The sequence below is a fragment of the Ipomoea triloba genome, chromosome 5 (genome assembly GCF_003576645.1).
Source record: "Ipomoea triloba cultivar NCNSP0323 chromosome 5, ASM357664v1".
Lineage (NCBI taxonomy): Eukaryota > Viridiplantae > Streptophyta > Magnoliopsida > Solanales > Convolvulaceae > Ipomoea > Ipomoea triloba.
Window position 1 is genome coordinate 1,206,059 of NC_044920.1, and position 27,272 is coordinate 1,233,330.

At 35.3% G+C, this 27,272-nt stretch overlaps 6 protein-coding genes across 6 annotated transcripts in view; 5 read left to right on the forward strand and 1 right to left on the reverse strand.

Annotated features, from left to right (window-relative positions):
• LOC116019595 (LOB domain-containing protein 24-like) overlaps positions 1-1,184 on the forward strand; it is a 2,722-nt gene extending 1,538 nt beyond the window's left edge. Inside the window, exons 2-3 of the mRNA XM_031259868.1 lie at positions 200-386; positions 1,159-1,184. Of these exons, the coding sequence (XP_031115728.1) occupies positions 200-386; positions 1,159-1,184 (213 nt within the window). The remainder of the gene's footprint in view (positions 1-199; positions 387-1,158) is intronic.
• Positions 1,185-5,102: 3,918 nt separating this feature from the next.
• LOC116021173 (dihydrolipoyllysine-residue acetyltransferase component 5 of pyruvate dehydrogenase complex, chloroplastic) lies at positions 5,103-9,170 on the reverse strand. The gene is made up of 6 exons (XM_031261783.1): positions 8,074-9,170; positions 6,952-7,143; positions 6,733-6,820; positions 5,843-5,913; positions 5,546-5,629; positions 5,103-5,457 (listed from the first exon to the last, which is right to left on the reverse strand). Exons 1-6 carry the CDS (start codon positions 8,935-8,937, stop codon positions 5,353-5,355), a joined length of 1,404 nt encoding a protein of 467 aa, XP_031117643.1. The 5' UTR covers positions 8,938-9,170; the 3' UTR covers positions 5,103-5,352.
• Positions 9,171-11,976: 2,806 nt separating this feature from the next.
• On the forward strand, positions 11,977-16,267 carry LOC116018692 (nuclear cap-binding protein subunit 2). Its single transcript, XM_031258655.1, has 8 exons — positions 11,977-12,103; positions 12,482-12,705; positions 13,321-13,459; positions 13,567-13,600; positions 14,427-14,537; positions 15,296-15,340; positions 15,441-15,547; positions 15,886-16,267. Exons 1-8 carry the CDS (start codon positions 12,086-12,088, stop codon positions 15,958-15,960), a joined length of 753 nt encoding a protein of 250 aa, XP_031114515.1. The 5' UTR covers positions 11,977-12,085; the 3' UTR covers positions 15,961-16,267.
• A 1,055-nt stretch (positions 16,268-17,322) lies between these two features.
• On the forward strand, positions 17,323-19,869 carry LOC116019050 (protein mago nashi homolog). Its single transcript, XM_031259124.1, has 3 exons — positions 17,323-17,599; positions 18,712-18,888; positions 19,532-19,869. The coding sequence occupies exons 1-3, from the start codon at positions 17,390-17,392 to the stop codon at positions 19,589-19,591; spliced, it is 447 nt and encodes a 148-aa protein (XP_031114984.1). The 5' UTR covers positions 17,323-17,389; the 3' UTR covers positions 19,592-19,869.
• Positions 19,870-20,739: 870 nt separating this feature from the next.
• On the forward strand, positions 20,740-21,207 carry LOC116019596. The gene has a single exon (XM_031259870.1). It carries the CDS (start codon positions 20,740-20,742, stop codon positions 21,205-21,207), a length of 468 nt encoding a protein of 155 aa, XP_031115730.1.
• A 3,736-nt stretch (positions 21,208-24,943) lies between these two features.
• On the forward strand, positions 24,944-27,140 carry LOC116020875 (peptide methionine sulfoxide reductase A1-like). Its single transcript, XM_031261439.1, has 2 exons — positions 24,944-25,495; positions 26,725-27,140. The coding sequence occupies exons 1-2, from the start codon at positions 24,980-24,982 to the stop codon at positions 26,974-26,976; spliced, it is 768 nt and encodes a 255-aa protein (XP_031117299.1). The 5' UTR covers positions 24,944-24,979; the 3' UTR covers positions 26,977-27,140.
• The last annotated feature ends 132 nt before the right edge of the window (positions 27,141-27,272 follow it).

The window sequence follows — 27,272 nt, forward strand, 5'->3', positions numbered from 1 at the left end:
GATATATATATATATATATATATATATATATATATATATATATATATATATATATATATATATATATATATATATATATATATATATATAAGTGGAAGAGCATGTAGAAAATTGTTAATTTGCATAAGCGAGCTTCTTTGCATGAGGATCGGAGTTGTACTGTTAATTTGTTGTTGTTGTTGTGAATAAACACATGCAGAAAGTGGAAGAGCATGAGCGAGGTGATGTTGCAGAATCCTTGTACTACGAGGCGCATTGTCGGATTCAAGATCCGGTTTATGGTTGTGTTGGAATAATCACCCTTTTACATGAACAAATTTATGATTTTCAATGCCAATTGGCCAAGGTTGAAGCTGAGATTCAAGTTGTGAAAGCACAACAACTAGGTCACTTGCAATCTCAATTCTCACGAAATTTTATTAAACCTATATCGCCTAAAAAATATTTTAATAGGATGTGATGACTAGAGCAAGTGAAAAATTAATGACGAAGTTTATTTAACACAAAGTTATGATTAATGTCATTGCTTTAATTAATAAAGGTCTTGTTTCATAAAATTTATGTTTATGAAATTATTAATAATTGATTGAATAATATATTTATAGTGTTTCTTATTACAGTGTATGAATAATTTGTGTATTTATTGTGTTTTTTATTTCTTCTCTTACCTCGATTTCTGGGGTGGATGAGTTAAATTGTAAGATATCTCCCAATTGGCTATTTTTCTCCCAATTGGCTATTAAATAGGTAAAATTCAAACTCTGCCAAAAGTAAAATTTATATACTTATTTTAAACTAGTTAACGAAATAAATTATGCTCTAGAACAAGATTAAATACTAAATAGAATTATAATAAGACTTTTTAGTCATAGAAATACTATTGTTGAATAATTTAGTATTAACTATTATTGAGTTATCTAGATTTATTCTTTTATTACGGCCCAAATTACCCTAATTTAATCAAAATTCAAATAAATAAATATTACTTATTTGTCTGGGTACACAATTGTATATGTTTGTATGTCTATTCATTTCTATTTTTTAAATTAACCAAACGCCAAAATACAATTTGTAAGTATATATACTCATGTAGCGAACTAAATAGTAAGAATAGAATTTTTATTTCCCCATAATCCATTTTGTGAATCATACATGTAGGGTCTAAGAATGCTTGGGTGAAATGAATATTCAGCAAGCACGAGATGAACATGTTGGCATACCTAGAAGAACTAATCCCCAAATGTAAAGACCAGCCCTTTGAGCTCTACAGGAAATTATTAACACCAACGTTTGTTAATGTAAGATTTCCAGTTGATTCAAAAAACTCAAACAATTGAAATTTCATATAAATGAGCTGATGAAATAGCTGTTTATCGCACCCGAGTTCATGGCCACAAAAAATGTAAACAATAGTTTAAAACTCGAAAGAATTTGTTCATTCTGTTGATTCTCTTCTTCTCACGTACCGCAATTAGGGTGGCATATATAATTGTAATCATGAAATTAAACTAAAAACTATCAGACAATTACACTAAAAAATATCTCGAATTTTCAATGAGGAAGAACTAGAAGGTAAGATCTTTGGAGTCCTCGATTATCTTCGCCAAGGTTTGCAAGAAAGAAGCCAGATTAGCGCCATATATTATTTTATAGTCAGCAGGAAGTTAAAATGGAGGATTTTATTTTTATTAATAGTATAGATTACGTTGGGAAGTATATATATTGTATTATTACAATTAGTAATTTTAATATAGAATTGTATTATTACAATTAGTAATTTTAATCTAGAATTGTATTATGAATACCAAAGAAAGAAAGAATATATTATATTAGGAATTGTAGTACGAATTGAAATTGTATTATCCTAATTTTTATAATATTATGCAACCTTAAAAGTATAGTAGTGTTTTTGGACGGGAAGTTAAAATGGAGGATTTTGTTTTTATTAATAGTATAGATTTGTTTTTATGTATATATGAATTGTGTTTAGATTATTATTTGTATTTATTAATTACTAATTATGTTTTCCATTTGTATTTATTACTTTTGATGAAATATATATTAGTAATTTTTAAAAATAATTTAAAATTTTTTCAATAAATGCAATAAGTTTTAATTTATATATATATATAATGAGGATGCCAACTACTATGTGATGTAATGGCATCTCAGTTACCATTCTAAATAGGCGCAAAAACAAACGAATGAAACGGCATCCGTTCCGCGCAACTGCAGTTCCCTTTCAACACAACTACAGTATCAATTCAACACAATTGCAGTTCTAGACGGATGAAACGACTTCAACACAACTGTAGTATCATTTGAGATGAACTGTAGTATCAGTTACGGAGATTTACGGGAGCCGTTTCTCCACTTATTAAAGCGACGTCGTTTTGTGACCGTGGTCCATAATACATTGTGGACCGCGGTCCACGATATAATGACTGCTAAATAGGTGTTCATAGAACGAAAAATAAAAACCTTTGAAAGAAAGAATGAGATAGAAATTTACAAGACTTGAGTGAACTACTTTAAGTTCGATAGTTTAATTCGAAGTTCTTATTCTTTAATTTCTTGCTCTTTGAGAATTCAAGAGAAATTGTCCGCATCTCTTTAAGAATCAAATATGACTACAAATGCTAAAACATTATAAATAAAACTTTAAAAAAAATGCAGAAAAAATTATAGAAATATAGTAAATTTTGTAACATTTTAGAACATTATGAGTATTTATAAAATATTTTATATAATCAAATCGAATATATTGTATCAAGCATATCTTACATGTTCATAAATAAGTCAAATACTATATATATAATCATTATATTGCATTGCCTTTAATTGTGAACCAGATGTGGAGTCATACATAAAAATTTCGGTTATGTCTCAATATAATTTAGTTTATTTAATAAATTTTCGATATTGCATACCAACAATGACTTCTTCTATCAAATGGTATTTAAAATGAGAATATGGAGATATTAAGGCGACAATCAAAATTCTGAATGATTTTCATAATATTCCATAAAGCTAAAACCTTAAAATTTTACCAGAATTTTTTATAAGTCTTCTTGATTAAGTATCATTCAAATAAATTATTTTAATCGTTTCAATATCAATAAAGTATTTTATTTCTTAAAAACCTATAAATAATAATCTGTATGGTAATATCTTCAAAAAAAAATAAAAAATATTTAAACCCTACTGGTAACTTTCCTTCTTACAACACCAAAAATTATATTTAGTATCAAAATAAATTTTTAAAACATTATTTTTTTAAAAGGAGAAAAAAATAAAAGGAAACACAACCGTTATTTTTCAAAATTTCTCCTACCACCTACATACTCTCCAAGATATATATATACACAAATATATTAGCAAAGATACTATGTAATTTTGAAAGATTTGTTCTTCAAAACACAAAGATTCAAAGAATCCTATCTTTGTGAGTAGAGATTTTCATAAGATTATGCATTGATATGTCTGGAAAGGATAGTTATGAGCTCAAGTAGTAACCGCCGATGTGCAGCTTGCAAGAAACTGAGAAGGAGGTGTCCCTCAGATTGCATATTTTTGCCATATTTTCCTCCAATGGATCCTCAAAGATTTTCTTTCGTTCATAGAATCTTTGGTGCTAGAAACGTTGCCAAGATGCTCCAGGTATATATGTGTGTCATCAAAAATCGTAAAAAATTTCAACAAAAACTCTTTATCTCTTGTTTTTTTGTTTTTTGGGGTGACGAGAGAAACCCGCAATCACTACCCGAGGGTGTGCGTTGGGCAAATCCCATGTCGACAAAGGACTCCATAGCGGACCGGTTCAAACCAAGAAGGTTGGGATTCAAACTGGTAACCTTGTGGTTACAAGTTTGTATCTTTCTTGTTTTTTCTATTCTTATTTTCGTGTGACAAGGAAAACTTACAATCACTACCTAATGGGTGTGCACGGGATATATATATATATATATTGGGGGGGGGGGGGGGGGGGTGTATAGTCGATTCAGAAAATTGTTAATTTGCACAAGGAGTTGTTAATTTGTTGTTGTGAATAAAAACATGCCGAAAGTGGAAGAGCATGAGTGAGGTGATGTTGCAGAATCCATAAAAACATGCCGAAAGTGGAAGAGCATGAGTGAGGTGATGTTGCAGAATCCTTGTACTACGAGGCGCATTGTCGGATTCAGGTTCCGGTTTATGGTTGTGTTGGAATAATCACCATTTTGCATGAACAAATTTATGATTTTCAATGTCAATTAGCCAAGGTTGAAGCTGAGATTCAAGCTGTGAAAGCACAACAACTAGGTCACTTTGTTGGAATAATCACCATTTTGCATGAACAAATTTATGATTTCAATGTCAATTAGCCAAGGTTGAAGCTGAGATTCAAGCTGTGAAAGCACAACAACTAGGTCACTTTCAACCTCAATTCCCACGAAATTTCTATTAAATCTATCTCACGTGAAAAATATTTTAATACAATAAGAGTATAACAAGTGAAAAATTAATGGCAAAGTTTATTTCACACCAAGTTATGATCAATGTCATTGCTTCAATTAATAAAGGTCTTGTTTCATAAAATTTACGTTTATGAAATTATTAATAATTGATTGATTAATATATTTATAGTGTTTCTAATCGTGTATGACTTATTTGTGTATTTAGTATTTGTGATTATTTGTGTATTTATAGTATTTGTGATTTTCGCTCTTGCCTTAGCCTGAGGAGGGGTGGGTGTGTTAAATTGTAAGATATGTCTAAATTAACTCTTAAATGGATAAAATACAAACTCTGCAATTGCTAAGAAAGCAAAATTTATATACTTATTTTAAAGTAATTAACCAAACACGAAAATACAATTTGTAAGTATATTCTTGTAGCAAACTAAATAGTAAAAATAAAAATTTTATTTTTCCATAATTCATTCCATGAATCATACATGTTGTGAGAGAGGAGTCTAAGAATCCTTGGGTGAAATGAATATTCAGCAAGCACAAGATGAACATGTTGACATACAGAGAAGAACTAACACCCAAATGTAGAGACCAGCCCTTTGAGCTCTACAAGAGATTACTAACACCAACATTTTAATGTAAGATTTCCAGTTGATTCAAAAAAACTCAAACAATTGAAATTTCATATAAATGAGCTGATGAAACAGCTGTTCGTTGCACCTGAGTTCATGACCACAAAAAATGTAAACGATAGTTTAAACTCGAAAGAATTTGTTCGTTCTGTTGATTCTCTTCTTCTCAACCGCAATTAGGGTGGCATATATAATTGCAATCGTGAAACTAAAAACTATAGAGCAATTACACTAAAATAAAACCTCGAATTTTCAATGATGAGGAAGAACTAGAAGGTAAGATCTTTGGGGTCCTCGATTATCTTCGCCAAGGTTTGCAAGAAAGAAGCCAGATCAGCACCATATATTATTCGATGGTCAGCAGTGACATTTACCTGGCACGTATTGCATTTTTCAACCGTAAGAAGTCGTGGGAATTAAGTACTAAAATTCTAAGGCTCCTTAAGAGAACCGTAAATGTACCTGCATTTGGTTCTTTTTGCCAATCCTTCCGTCCTCCGTGGCAACAACAGTTGGTATCGAAGCTCCCACGCCCATAATTGCACCCTGCAAAGGTACAATTCAAACGTACCATTCATATATGAATTACAAAAGTAGCGGTTGAATTCTTTTAAGATTTTGTAGTATGAATCCTTTTTCATAAATCTTATAAATAAGATTTGTCTCCACTTGTTCAAATCATGGATCCACCCTACACAACATTTGGGAAATCTTGTAAAAAAGACGAGCTTTTTTTGTAACTCAGTTGTAAATGCTTACAGTTCCGGGTGGTAAGATGGCATCAAATCGATCTGTTCCAAACATCCCAAGGTTGGATAGAGTAAAAGTGCCTGCAACACAAAGAATACATGAAAACAAATCAATTTTCACTGATGTATAAGCTAAACATCATAGCATATCCAAAACATCTTATTGCGTGAAATTGATTATACAACTACATCAGTTCAGACAGAGCTCAATGGACTCCTTTGCAATAATACGTATTGTCAAAGCCCTAGTTTTCTGTTATTTTATCTTATTAACAAGTGGCTTCTCTTTTAATGCAATCGATTGAATCGGTATTTGGTTATTTCTACCCTTCATTGTTTGTAAAACTATTTTTGAGTGACGAGGGAAACCCACAACCACTACCCCGAGGGTGTGCATTTGCGTAAACCCTGCCTTGTGGCCCTAGCCGGCAAAGGACCATAAGGAGGTAAACCAGCCTAGGTTGCCCATAGCTGTCTGGCTCAAACCAAGAAAGCCAATAGGTCACTCCCATTGGGAGTCGAACTTGTAACCACGTGGTTACCAAGTAAACAGTCCCAATTTGGTGTAAAGCAGGTAGTGCACAAGTATACTGTATACACCCTTACATTCCACTAGCAATTTATAAATAAAAAATGTGAGCATCGATTCACCGCACCTCGTAAGAATCACATCCAATATACACTAATACCTCAAACAACCACATTCAAACACATTAGTTTAACAATACTAGAAGAGGAACGATACTTGCGTGCATCATATACCAAGTATTATCAAGTTATGCACGATCAGTAACTGATCTGGTCAAGAAAGAGAGTTTTTATAGCTAAGAAAAGAAAACAGCTCCCATTTGGACTGAGTTACGGAAGAATAATATTTTGTACTCCGTATTAACTAAATACCTGTATTATATTCTTGAGGCTGGAGCTGCTTGGCCCGAGCTTTATCAACTAACTCCTTCCACTTTCTTGACAATGAATATATATCAATCTATACGGAATATCACAAAACCATTGTTAAAACATAGTAGTCAAATCCACGACACGACATATTCCCTCTAAGGATAAGTCTATTTCGAAAAGGGACATGAACAAACTTAAAGATAAACACGATCAACTGACCTTGTCAGCATCCTGCAATACAGGAGTAATCAACCCGCCATCAATAGCCACTGCAACGGCAATGTTGATGCTGCTGTTGTACGTAAAACTCTTCCCATCTCGACAACTTGCATTCACAACAGGATGTTGAACGAGTGCAAGAGCAGTAGCTTTCGCTAATAATGCTGTCATCGTAACTCCCTTCGACTTGATCTAAAAATTTTATGAACACATCCTTCAGACGCAAAGAAAGCTATTCACAAGCAGTCTATATAAACTTGGGGAACTCCAGACTCCAGAGCAACATATTGTCGAAAGACTCACACTCATCTAGTCATCTCATATTCTCATTGATTAGTTTTCAATTAATTACATGCCTTTTTTTTATACATTAGGTATCTAGCTAACACCAGACTAATCCTAAGCGCCAGAGCCCCTGTCCAAGAGCCGCTAGAGGAGGTAAATCGCAAGTCGCCCCGTAAGTCCCCAAGTTCCCACCCCTGCCTGTACTCCCTGTACACTACCCCAAATTTTATGAACACATCATTCAAATGCAAAGAAAGCTATTCTCGCAAGCAATCTATATAAATTTGGGGAACTCCAAAACAACATATTGTCTAAAGATACACACTCATTTAGTCATCTCATATTCTCATTGATTACTTTTCAATTAACTACATGCCTATTTTTTTGATACATTAGGTGTCTAGCTAATGCCAAACTAATCCTAAGCCCTCGAGCCCCTGCCTAAGAGGGGTTGGAGGAGGTAAATCGCGAGCAGCCCTGTCTATCCCCGGTTCCTACCCCTGCCTATACACTCTAGGCACAAGGGGTCTTCACTCCCTCTGATCGGTCAAGATCTCCCCATTACCTCAGGTTCCCGAGTGGGATTCAAACCCCACACAGCCGCTGGAGCAAGACTTTAAGGTGATTGGTCGAACCAACTAAGCTAGCCTCGCGGGGAAACTATATGCCTATTTAGCTACTGGCCTGATAGTTCAAACTGTCTATTTAAGCTCACAAAAGCTCACTTCTTTCCCATAATCCACATTTTCACAAGTGTTTAGCAATGTCACACAGAAGCATAATCAGTGCAGGCATCAATTGATAAAGCAATGCCTTAATTTAATGGCACAAAGTTACCTTCTTGTAAAGGGCATCAAGTGCATCTGTAGTAATGCTGTACCCTACTCTAAATGTGGGCACTGCCAAACTCTCCACCATGTTCCTACTCACAGCATTCTGCATAGTAGTGAACGCCACAGTCTTCCCTAACTCCACCCCCGGAGCACTCGGTTTTCCTGCCGCGGCGCCGCCACTCACGGCAGCAGAAACGGCGGCGGCTGCGGCTGCTTCAACATCCTTAGCAACAATCCTCCCGCTGGGCCCACTCCCGGAAAGTCCCCTCAAGTCAACCCCTAAATCCTTAGCAAGCTTCTTCGCATAAGGAGATGCCACCACTCTCTTCCCTCCCTCCGACGCCGGATGCGCCGCCGACCCCAATTTCGCCACCGCCTCAATGACGGCGGCAGAAGAAGAAATATTCACCGGAGAAACATCTTCCACTGCCGGGGAAGACGCGGGCTTAGATTCTCCGGCGGCGGCGGGGGCAGGAGACGGGACTTGCGATTGGGCAATCGAAATTTCATCCTCGGATTCTGCTAAAAGCGCGATTGGGGAACCCACGGGAGCCGAACTTCCCTCGGGAACAATAATCGTAGCTAGAAACCCATCGTAGAACGATTCGACATCCATATCCGCTTTATCGGACTCGACAACGACAACGGACTCGCCCTTGGCGAGCTTGTCGCCCTCGGACTTGACCCAGCTCACAATCTTGCCCTCAGTCATGGTTGAGCTCAATGCGGGCATGAAAATCTCTCGGATCTTCGATTCCACCACGCGGGTTCGGGTACGAATACGGGTCAGCGGCGGGGCACCGGTGGAGTGGCGGCGCAGGGAGGCGGGCGTAGTGGGGATGAATGTAGTCTGCAGGAGACGAGACATTTTTTGGTTTTTTCTTGAAATGGGGGAAATTGAAGAGAATTGAGAAGCAGAAATGGGAATGATTGTTGAAACAATGGCGATGTTCTTATGAGGGAAGAGTAGAGAATGGATTCCTCGAGTGCATCGAAGAAGCAGTTGGCGGAGGTCTCAACAACGTTAACGGTGAGATGGTGATGAAATTAAGGTTGTAGCATTGTTGTTTTTTTGTACTTCAATCAAACATATACATACTCTCTACTCAACACAATAATGTTAATATTCTTGATTGAAATAGTAACAGTGATTATCAGATCACGAGTTACTTAGCGTAGCATAGTTGATTTAGTTTTAGAAAATTATAAATGTGCCCCAATGAATATTTTTGTTCTTGAAAAAGAATTTAATTTCCGGTGAACTATTGTCAGTTTCTAAAATGAGCAGTGCATTTGTTTCTCCCAAAATGAACACTTATGAAATGAGCATTGCATTAGCTTCTTTCAGAAGGAACACTCTCGGTAATAGTTAGCCAAGAAATTGGACGATAAGACTAGATGTGATACAAATTACATACTCATGCATCTAATTAAAAAATTTAATAATCAAATATCAAATGTGATTCATGTATATAGTTATGGACCAAAAGTGAAATTTATTATTTTTGTTATTTGGGTGTCTCTAAAATGACGTATCTAGACTTTATTAAACAAAAATATTAAACAACTATAATAATTTATAATGATAAAAGGGTAAAAGCACATTACACCAACATTCCAACCCTTAATTTGAGTCCTGGTTAGATAACTTAATCCTTAAATTAACGGTCTCGGAGGCCCTGCTAAATATTGAATTATCAACTTCAATAGCCACATTAGCTCGCATACCATTAGACTCACTTGGAGCTTGAAATATAGTTAGATCAACGGCTTGTGACTTTCTTCATTTTGGAAGCAATAGCAGATGTGAACACCTGGTTGGAAAATACGCATAAAGAAGTAATCCGTATAGTCGGTCCGTCAAGAAGTCACCAAATCGGTTTGTCATAGCATTAATTTGATGGGAATAAATCACTTGTGATTAATTGTACCGCGCGTACCGATAGACCTCGTGACAAAAGAAGATGTTCTAGATCACAATTAGAATCGCTTCGGCGGAAAGCCATCTAATCGGTCTACCGTAGGTTGACCGGTCGGTCTACAAAATGATGCAACCTGCAAGCGGAATACCTAACTTACACAACAAGTAATGAGGGCCAACTTGCACCTGCAAAGCGGCGATTGACAACCTACATACATAAGGGCTTTGCCGCCTCGATCAATCAACCTACACGTAGCTTGCGAGGCGTCCGTCTGGCCAAGCCAACGAGAAGATCATATCAAGCCACTTGCAGGTGCATTAAATGCGTAGACCGATATAGTTAGTATAAATAGGAAGATCTTCCCCTCATTTCTCATCTTCATCTCATTGTAACAACAACTACTTACTACTTGCAACCTGCACTCTGTAACGTCTCTTCATATGAGACTCACTCTAGATAGCAATACATTCACTACTTGCAACCATCCACTCAAAGTCATTTGTTATTTGTAATAGAGTTAATACCACAAATGGTCCTCTGACTATTGGGGTAGTACTCCTTTTAGTACTCGACTTTCAATTCGACCACAAATGGTCCTCTGACTTTCATTTTTGACCACAAATAGTCCTTCTGTTAAAATTTATGTTAAATAGGTGTTAAATCTAGGGGTATTATCGTTAAATTGATATATATAATGTTCATAAAATAAAAATGTTTATAATTTTTCACCAACAAGCATAATTGAAACAATTAACAAATATAAATACTCATAAATAAAAAGACAATACACTTTATTCTCGTAATTATGCGTACAAAATTAAGATTTAATATTAGAGCTATCTATTTTAATTTAACCAACAGACTAAAATGGAAGATTTTTTTTAAAAAATCATGCTTTCATCATTTTCATGGTTGTTCATACATGGTCGATTAATAATTTTCACTTTTCATTAATCGATCAAACATTTTGTTTGGGACATAACTGAAAGCTGCTACCGTTGAATTAATATAATTAATCAAGTACAAATTGTGAACATTAATCATGGATTTTTATTTAATTTGTTCATTTATATAAGTTCTCACGTCCATTTTATTTTTATATTTATTAACTTAATGTTTATTAATGTTTGAAATTAATTATGTTGTCATATAATTCTAAACAAGAATTAATCATAATAATATTAATCAATTTGACGATATTACCCCTAGATTTAACACCTATTTAACATAAATTTTAACAGAGGACTATTTGTGGTCAAAAATGAAAGTCAGAGGACCATTTGTGGTCGAATTGAAAATCGAGGACTAAAAGAAGTACTACCCCAATAGTCAGAGGACCATTTGTGGTATTAACTCTTTGTAATATTATTCAGTCTCAGACCGCTCGATCATCATATAGTAAACTGACCGACTGACTTACAAGCGCCTTCCAACTTGTTCACAAATATACGTATTCATAATGTAATCGTAAATCATAGTTCATTTACATTATCACCACCATTAAAGCATCATTCTTGAGAACCCAGTCAATAACCAATTCATATACTATCATTATGTGCATTCCAAAAACACTCAAAAGTAGCAACTTCATAAATTCATAACATAAAGACACAGAATATGTTGTGTGTTACATAGATACAATTATTTTTTAGGTATAGAATTTATACCCGGTACAAATTTTATAGCACAAGACACAAATACTCACAACACAAATAAATTTACTTATTTTCATATGATTTAAGTAGAGAATATATGTTTTATATGCACAGAATTTCACAATACACCGACATAAAAACTAACCACACACCACCTATACACATATTTTATAGTAAAAAAAAAATAAAATTGTGACATCGATTGAACAATCAAATAGTTCCTGTCAAAATTAAATAAATTGTTGTTCAAAAACAACGTCGTACTGGACTAGGGTCGGTATAAGGATTGAATTAACGAGGGGTGTAGGTGTAAATTCACGAGGTTACGTTCGACCGGCTTTCAGCCAGACCGGTTTAGGGAAGTCGGGCACAGAGAGCATTCAGTTCTTGCTAGGGCTAACCTGGGACTCTGCGAGAATTTCTTTGAGGAGAAAGAACAATGGCATCTCTCTTCAAGGTGATCTATCAAACGCCCCCTTTAATTATATATCTTTGTATGAATATATGCGTGGACTTGTGTTTACCGATTCGAATTTGTGAAGCAAATTTTTCATTGCCATTGATTTTTAAGATTTTCTTCTTCGGCGAAAGCACAACTTCTGAGCTGAATATACTGCACAAATCGTGTAAAGTTTGCTTATCTCTCATTGGAGGGAGGATAACAGTAGCTCACTACAAACGCATTAATTTGAAGCAAATTGGAATGTACTATATGAACTTTTGAAATTTTGATTCTTAGAATTTTTGGTATTATGTTATGTTCTTAATTCTCATATTTTGTGGGTTTTTTTTTTCGTTTATTTCTTATTTTTTTTTGCTTGTATGTGATGGTTAGGATCTCAGCAAGATTTCAGCCTACAGAGATAGAAGGTTCCAGGGGTCACAGGAAGAATTTGAGCAAGCTCTGCTTAAATCTACTACTGTTTATGTGGGGAACATGTCCTTCTATACGACTGAGGAGCAAGTTTACGAGTTGTTCTCTCGTGCTGGAGAGATAAAAAAGATTGTCATGGGTCTTGACAAGAACAGCAGAACTCCATGTGGTTTCTGTTTTGTGATGTACACCTTTAACCTTGATCCCTTCGTTTTTCCTTACTTTTTATTTATAATTGCCTTAAAAACAGATGCTGTATCTAATTGATCATATCTTCATGAGGCATTCTGTGTGCAATAGAAGCAGGATGGTTCTCTCACAAAACACAGGAAGGACCTTATTTATTGCCATATGCTATCATGTACATTTTACGGTTGCCTAACTTTTGCTATCTGGGTAGATTTACTATATATTGCATGTAGAACTTTACCCTATAAAGTTTACCAGCATTTGACTAGTGGTTACTGAAATTTGTTTCCTTGTTCTGAACTAATGAAATTTTGCATTTAGTTTTTGTGTTTGTGTATCATGTACTCCATACTTGTTAGCCAGAAATTATTTGTCAGTATATCACCATTATTAAATCTAATCCGTAAACTTTAGTAGTTTGCTGGCATCCTGATTTTTTGGCCTTGTTAAACTAATGAACTTTTATATGTTGTTCTGTGCTTCTGTATCAATTAGTAGTTAGCTAGAAATAGTTTGTCATCAATCTAAATTTTGTGCTCTTTCATGTAGAGGAAAGGGAAGTGCTGAAAGATGAGCAAGTAATCACTAATTTTAAATAATTTTCATACCAGGTACTACTCTAGAGAAGATACTGAAGATTCAGTTAAATATATAAGTGGGACAATCCTTGATGATCGTCCTATTCGTGTAGATTTTGATTGGGGTTTCCAGGAAGGCAGACAGTGGGGTCGTGGTAAAAGTGGAGGACAAGTAATTTCTCCTTACTTTTTTCATGATCTTATATCAATATAAATTGTTCATTTTCTCTGATCCATGTTCTTTTTGTTTTTGTTTTATTTTTTAAATTATTAATTCAGGTACGTGATGAATATCGCACTGATTATGATCCAGATATCCTTCTGAAAGTTTCAAAGTTTTGTCTTTAAACTTTGTGCATCTATGATTTTCTTTTGTTATGGTTTAATTTGTATCTACCTTAATGCTTGAGGTTTTATTCTGCGCTGTGCTCTTACCTTGATTTCATCTTTATGTTTCAAGTCCGTATTTGCATTGCATGATAAAATCAACCATTTCTCAGATTCTAGTTTCATTTCAAGGAACAAACAAACAATAAATGAAAGGAAAGAACATGAGGTACACATGTTGCTTTGAAAATTTCCTTCAAAGAACCTCAGTTTTTCTTGATGCTTTCATTTATTTACTGCAAACATGACTTATGCTTCCCAAGAGTTATTCTTCTTGGCCTATGAACTTCCCAAGACCACTACCAATGCTTGGTAGAGTGCAATGAACTTACTCCATATCCCTCTTTGTTCATTATAGCAAATTAGCAACAAACATATTATTTTACTCAACCTTTATCTTGCAAGGCCATGCATTTTGTAAAGTTCAGACTTTCAAGGTGAGAATTGTGTGATACTTTATTAGAATTTACATATTGGTGAGCAAGGACATGGAACAAGTGGAGATTGGATAAGCCTTTTTTGCTTTCATCTTCTATTTCTTTCATAAATAAAAATTCTTGAATTCAGCTTAAATATATCTTTCTTCAATTCCTCATCTAAGTATGATTTTGTGGTGGAGTTTTCTTCTTAAGGCAAATTGCATGAGGCTTAATAAAAGAATGCCCTTAGGCCTTAATTACGTTGATGTTTTTCTTACTCATCAATACTTAAGGAGCTTGAGGGGTATGTTTGATTTCCTTAATTAGCAGCACGTAGGGGTGGTTACGGAAAGTTGGTGCAGAAGGAGTTGGAAGCGCAAAGACAACTCGTGGATTATGGTACTGGGTCATTGGGCAACTTCCCACCTGTTATGGCACCTCAATGTAAGTTCAATTCCACTTTTAGTATGTATGTTCTTTTGTTTGTTTTTCCAGACCTAGTCAATAATATGAACTCTTACTTGAATTTGTTTTGCTGATTTATGTTGGTGCTCTGATTTTTACTTTATTTCTATGTGCCACTTCTGAGTCATGAGATTACTTATCATTTACTAGAATTTGTTGGCTAATTGTGTTCATTGTTTGTTACTTTATTTCTATGTGCCACCTCACTTAGTTGTGAAAATTAGGCTTTTCTACCCTTGTGTTATTCAGATTTGTGCATAGCCAGAAAGCACAAAGAAAAGAACAAAGAATAATAGAAAAGCATACTTTTCACAATCATGCACTTTTGCTTTTCTGGCTATTAGCCTAATTAGCTCATTGTTCTAAGTATGATGCCTAATATTCTTCTACATCTTCTCATTAATGAACTCATTCCTTTCTATAGTGAATATTTGACATAAGAGAGTTAAATTCAGGCACTTCTAATTTATGCTTGGAATTATAAGGCACTGCAAATGGGCAAGAGCTCTGTGCTTTTATGCTATAGAGATCTTTTACGTTTAGATTATCATAGTGAGTAGTGACCCACCTACATGCTTTAAAGAATAGTAAAGTATTAAAATCCAAAATATATAGTAAACTATAAACTAAGCTTTACTCTCAATCCATTTGGGATAGTCTACATGGATATTTTTTCTCAATTATGTTCTATTAATTGATGATACATATACTACATCCTGACATCTGATGTGTGACAGATGGTCGGCAAGGTGGACATGGGGGTTCTTATCGACATGGCAGAGGTGATCCCAGAACTGCTAACTAGTTAGATTTGTATTCCTTCAATTCCCTTGTTCCTTTTGTTAAGTTAATTTTTGTGCATATGCATATTTGACGTAACAGATTACTATCGCAAGAGACATCGTGAAGATGATCGCCACAGACTTGATTACTCAAAGAGAGTTTACCGCCGTGAACCTGTGAGAGACTCCGACCATGAAGCTCGACCGGTAAATTCCTTCAATGATAATAATCCTTTTGTTTCCCCATCGCCCTATGTATTAGCCTGTCCTGTGTCTCTATTTTTTTTCCATCTCTTTCCAAATTGACATTTTGTCCACCTATAATATATATTGAGTATTGAAAAAGTCTGATATATTTTGAAACTTTGGTGATTCTGCATTTGAAAAATCTGTTTACCGGAACTGCTTTTCTCCTCGATAGTAAAAATGTACATACTTTTTTAGCCTAGAATCATCTGCTACTACTTGGGGGCTGGAAACAACGTCCCAAGAATCTCTAGGATTATGTTAGTTCTTATTAATGCATAATCTAAATGTCTTTGCAGGAGAAGAATCCGCGTTTCCGTGAGAGTGGTGACTCCGATGAAGAAGATGACGACGATCAGAAGCAATCCCATTAGACACTACCAAGGAAACTCGTTATCGTGTCTAGAGTTTGCGGCCCTTCCCGTGGAAAGAAATGGAACAAAAGAAGCCTCCTCTCACCCCCCTTTCAACTAAGATTTTCTGTCCTATTTGTGGCCATTTCATTTGTAGTCGCGTAAAGTAGCATTTCTCTGTATACTGCTTTGCATTACAGACTTGCAGATATTGTGTACTGAAAACTTGGGTAGAGTTCAGTGATCTTAGAGCTGCCTTTGTAACTTCATTTCCCAGATTGATCTTTATTTAGTTCAGAAGAAATATATATATTAATCTTTGAGCATAGTGTTAAGCTTTTAAGTTTACATTTGAAATTTTCATATGTTGATGGTTTTGTGTTCCAAACTCACCACGAATTTGAGTGAATAATGCGAGAGAAATATACTAGTATTAGAAAGACAGAAATGGTTTATGAAAACTAGACATTGGGCAGTTAGTACCATTTTAGTCTTAGAAAAGTCTTTTGATTAATATACAATAAACTAATAGGTTACAATATACAAAAATTTATATGTTAATTCTCTAAAAAAAAATTTAAAAAATACAATGATTTATATAGATGAATAAGAATTGTTTTTCACTGCCTTGCATGTCAAGGGACATTTTTTATTATGTAACTCTCACGTCATTGATTTTGATCGGTTTAACTTTTTAACTCAATCTTTTACACTAGAGCATTCAATCATGTATCATCACACTCCACTATTTTGTGATCGTGCATTTATCCTACACTCGGCGTTACTATGTTATGCATGAGATTATTCTATTACATCTCATCTAAACATAGTAACTACAATTCCATAAGCCTTAATGCACCATACTTAGGCTAACCACATTAGTGATTTTTTCATGATTTTTGAGAATAACATAGGCGACATGGAGGAGAGAGAAAATGTGAGGTCTTCCTGCAAGATGTGGATTTTTTATAGGTTCCGCGACACAGAAAAAGAAAAAGAAACGTGCAGACCTTCGTGTTTCGTGCACAATGGCACCCACTACACGCGCCCGTTGGCTCGTCTGCAGTTCCTTATTTTTGGACGTACTTTTTTTTTTTTTTCCTCTTCTTCTTCTTCTCTCTCATTCCCTCCTAGGTGGCACTTAAAAATTTATGCTGAAAATTTAGCTATCCTAAATCCAGTTGCTCTTTCAGAGATCAAATTATTCACTAGACACTCAATTAACCCAATGCCCAATCAATAATAAATAAATAATTGAAGCTTCTAATTTGTAAATCTAAACCTAGCAAGAGTTTGTAGTTTCTTCTTTGACCAAAATAAAGAAGGCGGGTCGGAGCTCCGAAACCTTTTCAATTCTATATATATAAGGCCTGCCTATTTTCTGCTCATTCACTCACTGTGTCTCTCTCGGCTAGGAACACTCCGCACAAATTCTCCGGCGGTGGCTAAAATGGAAGAGAGCGACGAGTTTTACCTGAGGTACTACGTGGGTCACAAGGGAAAATTCGGCCACGAGTTCCTCGAGTTCGAATTCCGACCCGACGGCAAGCTCCGCTATGCCAACAACTCCAACTACAAGAACGACACCATGATTCGCAAGGAGGTCTTCCTCACCCCCGCCGTTCTCAAAGAATGCCGCCGCATCGTCGCCGATAGCGAGGTATTTCGCTTCTCTTTCCTCTCTCACTCCGTTTGGACTCAATTTATGGCGTTTAGGGTTTCTATGTTTTCTATATTTCCATTTTTGTTTATAAATTTTATCTGGATATTTGGTTTTTGTTTGATAATCTACCGTGAATGCTGTCGAAATTTGAGAAAGTCGACACCTTTGGTTGTTGGTATGCTCCTTTTAAGCTGACCCCATTGGAAGGAGATTATTGTAAACAAATGTTTATTTTTTCGTCACAAAATACCATTCTCGAGTTATAAGAAACTGAATTAGGAATTTAGGATATCTTTGTTTAATGTCTAAATGCTGATGCAAGAAAGGATCTAGGTTTTGATTTGTGCTACTTGCTAGCTTTGTAGTGTCAAAGTGACATATTTCAAATCAATTTTATCTCTTTATTTCCCTTGAATACATGCCAAGTGGCTAGAAATCGTGCACATTCTTCCTTATCCAGGAAGTGAATATATACTCAGTAGTTTTTATTTATTTATTTATTTTTATTTTTTTTTAAGCAAAAGAATAAATGAATTAATCAAATAGGTGTGCAATGCACGAAGGGGGGACGAATGACCTGACTGAGAACTAGCTGTGCTAGAGTGTGGGCAAGCTCGTTCCTAGACCTCGGAATGAAACTGATAGAACATGACCTCAAATCAGTAAGAAGAGATTTACAACTATTAAGAGATAGGCCAAGATACGAAAAGAGTGGGAAGACACCCCTTTAGGGTCTTAACTACATTAAGACAATTGGACTCCAGACGGACATACTCTAGTCCTTTCCCCTTCCATGATAGAGCTGTTCAGCTAGGAGGGGGTCTGCGGTGCATGAGATGGGGCCGTTGGCAGCCGCGATGAAATTGCCATTATTGTTTCGTTCAGTAGTAGTTTAAATGGTAAAATAACTTCTTTTTGTCAGATGGTGAAAATAAGGTAGGTTTCAGATAGGCGTTTGGATGTTGAAGGTTTTTTGAGTTGCCTTCTTGGCTGTCTGGGATGGTAGATTGGTGGAGTAGAGCTGACACATGTGACATGTTATGAGTGCATTAAATTTTGTATGTTCATTTATTACAAAAGTGATGAACTCCAGTATTTGCTCATTGTAGATCATGAAGGAAGATGACAACAATTGGCCAGAACCAGACCGTGTGGGGCGACAAGAGCTCGAGATTGTGATGGGGAATGAGCACATATCTTTTACTACGTCTAAGATTGGTTCTCTGATGGACGTGCAGACCAGTAAAGATCCAGAAGGACTTCGCATCTTTTATTATCTTGTTCAGGTAACAATCAAGACTTGTTATGTAACCATTCCATTGTGTGAGAATTAGTGCTACTTCGTGTGCTTAAGAGCAACGAATCTTGCTAAATGCTGTGACTGTGCTGCTGGTTTGCTCACTTTTAGGTTGCATCAAATTCCTTTTAAGTATAGAAATTCAATAAGCTCCAATGGTAAGCCAAACATTAGTGGTTAAAGTGCAGGCTCCATTCAATGGAGACCAAAAGAACTCTTTTGGAACTGCTCGGTGCTCATTAATCAAAGACTCAAATGCCTAAACCGTATAGTCCTTGTGGCCAAGGGGAGGTCTTTTAAACTAGAACTAGAATTCCATCCACCTCCCTCAGATCTCCCAATAATAATAACAATATCCGTATGTGCTATGGCCCATATGGGACCTTAAGGTGCCAGATTAGTTAATGATAGGCTTAAAATGTTATATAGCTTTCGTTTCATGGACAAATGCAGGGATGCTAGGACAACTTTGAGTACTCTATAATAGGATGTTCATGAAATACAAACTCCAGTAGTAACTATGCATAAACTCTCTTATCCTCTCAATTTTGTGTGTTTCTGTTACATCAGGATTTCTTCGGAACTTTGTCATACTTGTACAAGTTCTCATCTTGTTTGCTATGTGGTTGCAGGATCTGAAGTGTTTCGTGTTCTCTCTCATCTCCCTCCACTTCAAAATCAAACCAATATAAAATTGGTCTCACCGGGTGCAAAACGAGGCTTTTTTTGTTTGGCTTTGGCTTTCTACTTCCGGCTTGCATTGAGAAGACTGGATTGTTATTGTGCACTTTGTTTTGGCAGCATATTTTCTTGTAGACTCTGTCTAGCTTGTAATCAAATATGTTTTCCAACTTGCTTTCATTTTCACAAGTGATGTCTTTAACAATCCCTAACTCTGACACAGTTCTTTGACATGGTATTTACTATTTTAGCCATGAATTTGATGGATTCAAGTATTGCAATTTCTTTATCGTTATCTTTATCTTTTTTTAATTGCATTTTTAATTTAGGAGATTGAACCCAAGAAGTAAGAACTCTTGTTCCTTCAATCCTTCCACATTGCAAATTTAATAGTCTACTTCGGAATGCCCTTATGCCCCCATGAATGTATTGAGATAATCTATTACTCCTTCCTTCCGTCTTATTTTATGTGTCGGTTACTTATTTACAATTTAATTTTTTATAATATTAAGTTTAAACTTAGTATATAAAATTTATATATCTAAAAACTATATTAAAAGTACTATTAAACAAAAAAAATTAAATTTAAAAATCATTAAAAAATGTTAATAGATATAAACAAAGAAGAAAAAGTTGATTTGATCCATTTTTTAGGATGGCAATAGAAATTGTAGCAGTTAACAGATAATTATAGTTAACTGATAATTATAGAAATTGCGCAGTTAACTGATAATTATAAAAATTATAGAAATTGCAACAGTTAACAGAGGATGCAGAAATTATAGAAATTGCGCAGTTAACTGATAATTATAAAAATTATATTAACAGAAGATTTAAACTCGATCAAGGGACTTTTTAATACGAGAATTATGTCTCACTTATCTGGTCACTTCGTATTGAAATTCTTGTGTAGTGAGAAGAAATTACTTAGAATTAACATTGTTGGTGAATCCTAAAGGTGAATATGGATGATTTAAACGTGCAATTATCACCCCGAGGTCCTAGGTTCGAACCTTGCTGGGAGCGTGAATTCCTTTATATGTTTTGCATGAATGGCAAACTTATCTAGGGGATTCTCCAGCTGGGGTTTCTACCTTTGTTGATGTAACTGAGGCGAGTACCAGTTCCTTACCAGTAGGGTTTATTTCGGTTCATACGGATGCAGTTACCAGTAGGGTTTATTTCGGTTCATACGGATGCAGTCGTGTTTTTGGAAACTCAAGAGGTCACGTTTGGGGTTATTATCAAGGATAATCGTGGGGAATATATTGCTGCAAAAAGTGGTCATCTTCGCTGCCTACTTGATGCCCATATTGCGGAGGCAGTAGCGATTAGGGTGGCCCTGTCTTGGGTCAAGGAGCGAGGTCATTCTAAAGTCATGATGTACACAGACTGTCAGATGGTATGCAAGTTGTTCAATGGTAATTTACTAGATCTTTCATTTGCAGGCTGTGTTATTAATGATTGTCGTGAGTTAAGCCGACACTTTGAATCAGTGTCTGTTAAATTTATATCTAGATCAGTGAATAAGGCTGCCCATGTGCTAGCTAGGGCTGCTCGTTCTCTGGTCCGTTTATTTGGCATTCTTCTATTCCTTCTTGTATTGAACAATTTGTTTAATGAATGATTCTTGTCTTGGTTTTCAAAAAAATGGATGATTTGATTCGAGCTAGTTCATAAGAATCTCAACTTTCCTCCTTTTCAATAGACTTTGGGGTGTGCTGCTTTCTAGAAAGCAGCAGCCATTAAAACTTGTGCTCCGCCCATAATCTGTTGGCAGAGCCGGATTTTAGGGCGTGCAAGACGTGCAACCGCACAGGGCCCAAAAATTTGGAGGTCCCTAGTCCAGTTCTGGGTCCAATTTTTAGGGCGTGTAAGACGTGCAACCGCACAGTCTCTTTGCAATTTTTATTCAATTCGCAGTTTATTTATACTTTGATAGGGCCGCACTTATTTACCCGCCAGGGCCACGCAAATAAAAAAACCGGCCCGGTCTGTTGCAAAGTGTTATGGAAGAACCCAAACTCGTAAAATGGAGCTTTAACTAAAATACGAGTTGATAACAAAGTTTCTGTAAATAAAATATTTGATTTTTTTTTTAAAATTAAAACACTAATATATTAATTAAGATCCATCAAAAGGTCAGTCATAGAAAGGGATTCTCCACTGAGGCTCAAACCCATTCTCTACCACATGAGAGTGTAAACCGGGTGCCACTGGACCACAAGGTCTTTGGCTCTAAACATACTTGTTAGTTGATTGTTAATTCAGAACAAGTCGACCTTGTGCAGTAGTTACACATACTTTTGACAAGATAAATCCTCTCTTTAGTTAATTGTTAAATTAAAATTGATTGATTATGTAGGTACAAATACTACATATACTTTTAACTAGTCAAATTTTATTTGACATGACATATATCAATTACTTAATTGTTAAACCATATGAACATATCAAATACACTAAACAAGATTTATCTTATCAAATATATCGGAAAATATATATATATCTATCAATCTGTAATGTTTCAAATCTTAATTTGTTTAATTGTTTGGGAAGATGTCTTCAAGAGACAAGAGTAGAGTACTCCCCAAGAAAGGTTCTTACAAGTTGGTTGTGGAAGAGTCACAATCTTTGTCATCAATACCTGCTCATTTTTCAAATGTTGCATTGTTTTCTTGTGCTGTAAGAAAAGAAAAATTACTTTCAAAAAAAAATCAATCATCATCATTTCCATAATTATTATCATATTTACAAAACTATTAGAGACAACTCCAACCGAGTTGGTCAAACAATTGACTCGATAATAATAATATTTCAAATTTAACTCCTTGCAGTTGTTGGGATATCGTCACACTGCTATTTGAGAGTATGCACCGAATAAGCCACATAGAAAAGTTAAATCAGTAGGAAAATCTTAAGTGATTCAGCTTGAACAAGGAGGGTATTGGTAAGAATTGAACGCATGACTTTTCAGCACGAAAATCATACTCCACTCACTTGTCCAACCCTTTTGATACATACACAGAGAGATATTTTATACACTAGGTGAGGTTGGTCAATTAACCTATCAATGAATAAAAAGAATGTTTTACCAAGTCAAAATGTGAGCATTAAAAACTACAATAAGAATTGAAAAAATAACATTATTCTTTTTTTCTTTTTTGATGCATTACATTTTATAGTTTACGGCAGATTTTTTCTAAGCCCACATAACCCACCATCAAATGAGGTAAATCTCAAATTATACCATCAGTTCCTTACCTTTCTTGTACACTTGTATGCATTGATTTTTATTTTTTTAAAAAATTTTTTTAAGGTAGGACTACGCCCAAGATATTAATTATTAATTCACGTAGTATTTTATTTATTTATTTATTTTATTGGTTTAGGTATGACTACGCCCAAGATATTTCACATAAGTCAAAATAAAAGGGCAAAGAAGGGATTGGAGGAGTTAGGTCCACGTTTGTGGTTTTATCTATTAAGTAAGATGGCTATCGTATAGATGTATGCCATATTTCCATATTTAATTGAGGAAAATGCACAATGTCATATGACTAAAGAAGAAAATAAGAGTGTAAATTTTAGGCTTAGAGATTTCTGAATTTCAATGTAAGGTTGAGATTCCAACCATCTTAGTTCTGTTATATTTTGTGAGTTGTTACTCTATTAGATTTAAGACTTCAAAAAATCAGTAATATAATAGAGTGTAACTCGAAGATGGTTGTTGATAAGATTGATTAAAGCGGACAGGATAAGAGGTCGTCTTTCTATATCATTTCGAATATTCTTAAGCTTATTGGATAAGATTGGAGTTTCTAATTGCTAAAATCAAATAGGAAAGGAGATCTTCTTGCTAATTGATCAAATCGGATAAGATAAGAGATCTTCTTACTATATATATGTTCACACGTCCATGAGAAAATGCCCCCAAGAAAATTAAGAACTAATTTTAACGTTACGTTTGTCAAATTCGAAAGGATCATATCAAATTTAAAAAAAAAATGCAGTGACATTATTATAATTATTGTTAATTTTACTAAAAAAGAAAAAATAAGGTGACATTATTGTAATTATCATTAACTTTATCGTCCAACTTTTAACACTATACAATGTACTTTTTAACAATAGACATTGCATTTCTAGTTAACTTTTAAAAATATCAACAGACAAACTAAACTTTAAACCTAAATCGTAAATACTAAACACTAAGTAGTAAAAAGTAAATCATTAAACCAAACATAAAACCAAAACCTAAATGCACTACACTTTTGCATTGTGCAAAGTGTAATTTTTAATACTATAGAGTACACTTTTTAACAATATAATATGCATTTATAAGTAATTTTGAGAAGTGCCCTCTATAATGTTAAAAGTTGCACGGTGAAGTTTATGATAATTACAAAAAATACCACAACAATTTTTTTTATTTACTTAGAACCGTGTGATATTTTGGTCAAAGTAACTCTTTATTTTTTTACTTATTCTCTTTAATAAGTTTTAATTATTTTTAATTTAAATTTTTTTTGTGTTTAATAGTACTTTTAATATATATATATATATATATATATATATAATACTAATACTAAATATAATATATTATGAATTTTACTCTTGACAGCAAGCTGCACCGATTAATAATTATTTGTCGGCTATATCACAAAATGCACTTCACCTAAAATAATGGTTGAAACTCGGGGAGCGTCTAGTGCCTAGGACACCTAGGCGAGGACTAATTGGCGCCCGTATATTTTTTATTTTTTAAAAATTTGTTTAAGTATTTTTAATTTTTTAAAGTCTAATAATTATAAATTATATAATACTTTAATAGTTAATACTAAAATATTAAATATTAACCTAAAAAATAAGTCTGTACAATTTAACGTTATTTCGCTCAAAATGATATTGTTTAGAGTGAAATAAACCATTAACAAAAAAACACAATAGTTAATCAGCCTACTAGATGACCTAGTCGGTGCCTAGAAGGTCTAGTCGACACCTAGGAGGTCTATGCGGTCAACGCCTAAGGCCTAGACGGTGTTTAGGGGGCCTAGGCAGTCACCTAGTTGGCCAACCGCCTAGATCATCATTTAAGGTGATACGCTAAGCGGTCGACTGATGCCTAGCGCCTAAGCGAGATTAATCGGTGCTTAGGTGGAATTTTTACAATACTGCTTAAAATGAACATTAACTATTAACTTTCTCATACCTTTAAAAAACAAAACAAAAAAAAAAAAAAAAAAAAAAAGAGTTCTGAATTATTTTCATTTTCCAGTGAAGGAAAATAGGAAAAAAAAAAAGAATATTTACTTGCATTTCTTACGTAATAATGTAATATTATATCCATTCGGTAAGTATCCACTACCAAGTCCCCATCCCAAAACGCTATTTCAAGAATGCTCCTCCTCAAACCCACCACCGCTTCCGCCATAGCCTCTTTACCCCCGCGTTTCTCTCTATATAAACCCTCACTCCCTCACCGGAAATCTCTCCCCTTCACTTCCTCTCCGGCGACCTCGAGATCCGCCGCACTTGTCTCCACCCCAAGGATGAGCTGGCTCAATAAGCTCGGCTTCGGCGCCGCGCGCTCTCCCGCCGAAAGCTCCATGGACTCCGCAATCGCCCAGGGCCCCGACGACGATACCCCGGCTCCGGGTCAACTGTTCGCCCAATTCGGGGCGGGTTGCTTCTGGGGCGTCGAGCTCGCGTTTCAGCGCGTGCCTGGCGTTACCAAGACCGAGGTAGGGTATACCCAGGGGCATGTCCACAACCCGTCGTACGAGGATGTTTGCACCGGCGCGACGAACCATTCTGAGGTTGTCCGGGTCCAGTATGACCCGAAAGAGTGTAGCTTTGAGAGTCTGCTCGACGCCTTCTGGGCTCGCCATGACCCGACTACCCTCAACCGCCAGGTAGGTCTTCAAATTAGTGGATTTCATGTGTGGTTTTGATGGGTTTAATTCTTGACTGCTTGGTGTTTGTTTAAATGCCTGGAAATTTGAAGATTAATCTCCTTATCTCTCTATCTATCAGCTCTGTTTACTGAATTTTGTTAGTAAGAAACAAGCAAAAATAGGAGACAATTATCATTAAAAATGGATGTTTAGTTGTTAATCACAGGAAAAAAAAAAAAAAAAAAAAAAAAAAAAAAAGACAAAAGGCAAAGGAACAAGCTTTGATTGGTACCCAAAATTTGAGATTGTGCAGTAGTTTTCTGGAAGTTTCTCTTCTATTCAAGATTCATGTAACAAAGTTAAAGCTAATTTGAATCTTTATGTACTCTGGAGTTCAGTAGTCAAATAAGAGGCAAAGATAAGTGTAGAATCCTTGTTATGCTTACTAGAAAATAATTGATTTGTGAGTGGTTTAGGTTGTTGTGATCATAGTGCTGCTTTAGGTCATGTAGCACCATTCTCTTTTGTGCATCAAGTGTCCCCATTTCTGTCACCTATAGATCATGAAGTGGAAGATATCTTTATCCTTCTCAAAAATGGTCAAATCTTGATGCTCCAAATGTTGCCAATTGAGAAGTTTAACATTGATCATTTGCAAAGCTCAATTGGTTGGACTGATCGCCTTACAATCTTGCCCTAGAGACATGTGGGGGTTCAAATCTCAACGGGGGGTCATTGGGAGACCTTGACTTATCAATGGAGATGAAGGCCCGGTGTGCACAAAGTATACAAGCAAGGGTAGAAACTTGGGACTAAGACTTAACTTTGGGCAGGCAATAGTTATACCATGGACCCGTGTTCAAAATACAAAATTTACACATTGAATATTTACAATTTGAATTTTGAACATTCAGTATGTAAATTGTGTATGTTAGACCAGAGTCCACAGAATAATTTGCCTTGGGCAGGGCATTGGGCTTAGGATTAGTCTAGTGTCTTCTGGGATACCTAATGTATCAAAAAATATGAGCTGAGTGTAACCTTTTAGTTGATGCTGAGAAAGTTTACATTTTTCCTACAACTTCTCTACATGTCTTGTCTTTTACCTGATAGCTCCAAAGTTTGAGACTTTCTCCCCTAACTGTCCCAGTCATCATATATATATATTCTGTACTTGCAAGTGCCAGGTTTTGTATTCTGTTTCTGTTCTTTGGGGCGTTTAACAGTTCAGGCGTGCTGTATTGTAGGGGAACGATGTGGGAACGCAATACAGATCTGGGATTTACTTCTACATGCCCGAGCAAGAGAAGGAAGCCATCGAATCCAAGGAGAAACAGCAGAAGCTTCTGAACAGGCAGATTGTGACTGAGATACTGCCTGCTAAGAAATTCTACAGAGCAGAAGAGTATCACCAGCAGTACCTTGCAAAGGGAGGAAGGTTTGGTTCCAAGCAATCTGCAGCGAAAGGATGCAATGATCCTATCCGTTGCTATGGATGAGATCTGTTATCTACTCTATGTTTCTGTTTCAATATTTTGCAACTTAGTATCTCTGAACTATGGCCAGAAATAAATGGGAAATTTATGCTGTACACAATACCCATTATCAGTAACTGGTATATATGTTTCATATATATATAAACAAGATTTTAGTTTGAGCTTCATTTACTCTTTTATTCATTTTTTATTATTATAATTTGTGATTTATTTGTTAGATTTTTCTTCAACTTGCAATTGAATTCAAAAGCCAAAGACCACAATCACATAGGAGGGGTAGGGGTGGGTTCGAAGTAGAG

What these genes read in the sequence shown, in the direction of transcription:
- LOC116021173 (XM_031261783.1), bottom strand. Translation starts at nt 8,937, where the DNA reads ATGTCTCGTCTCCTGCAGACTACATTCATCCCCACTACGCCCGCCTCC. An exon ending in GCCTCAAGAATATAATACAG is followed by an intron (nt 5,914 to 6,732) that starts GTATTTAGTTAA and finishes TTTGTGTTGCAG; the next exon opens with GCACTTTTACTCTATCCAAC. An exon ending in CCATCTTACCACCCGGAACT is followed by an intron (nt 5,630 to 5,842) that starts GTAAGCATTTAC and finishes GTACCTTTGCAG; the next exon opens with GGTGCAATTATGGGCGTGGG.
- LOC116019596 (XM_031259870.1), top strand. Translation starts at nt 20,740, where the DNA reads ATGCAGTTACCAGTAGGGTTTATTTCGGTTCATACGGATGCAGTCGTG.
- LOC116018692 (XM_031258655.1), top strand. An exon ending in GTGGTAAAAGTGGAGGACAA is followed by an intron (nt 13,460 to 13,566) that starts GTAATTTCTCCT and finishes TTATTAATTCAG; the next exon opens with GTACGTGATGAATATCGCAC. An exon ending in ACCTGTTATGGCACCTCAAT is followed by an intron (nt 14,538 to 15,295) that starts GTAAGTTCAATT and finishes GATGTGTGACAG; the next exon opens with ATGGTCGGCAAGGTGGACAT.
- LOC116020875 (XM_031261439.1), top strand. Translation starts at nt 24,980, where the DNA reads ATGCTCCTCCTCAAACCCACCACCGCTTCCGCCATAGCCTCTTTACCC. An exon ending in CGACTACCCTCAACCGCCAG is followed by an intron (nt 25,496 to 26,724) that starts GTAGGTCTTCAA and finishes GCTGTATTGTAG; the next exon opens with GGGAACGATGTGGGAACGCA.
- LOC116019050 (XM_031259124.1), top strand. Translation starts at nt 17,390, where the DNA reads ATGGAAGAGAGCGACGAGTTTTACCTGAGGTACTACGTGGGTCACAAG. An exon ending in GCATCGTCGCCGATAGCGAG is followed by an intron (nt 17,600 to 18,711) that starts GTATTTCGCTTC and finishes TGCTCATTGTAG; the next exon opens with ATCATGAAGGAAGATGACAA. An exon ending in TCTTTTATTATCTTGTTCAG is followed by an intron (nt 18,889 to 19,531) that starts GTAACAATCAAG and finishes ATGTGGTTGCAG; the next exon opens with GATCTGAAGTGTTTCGTGTT.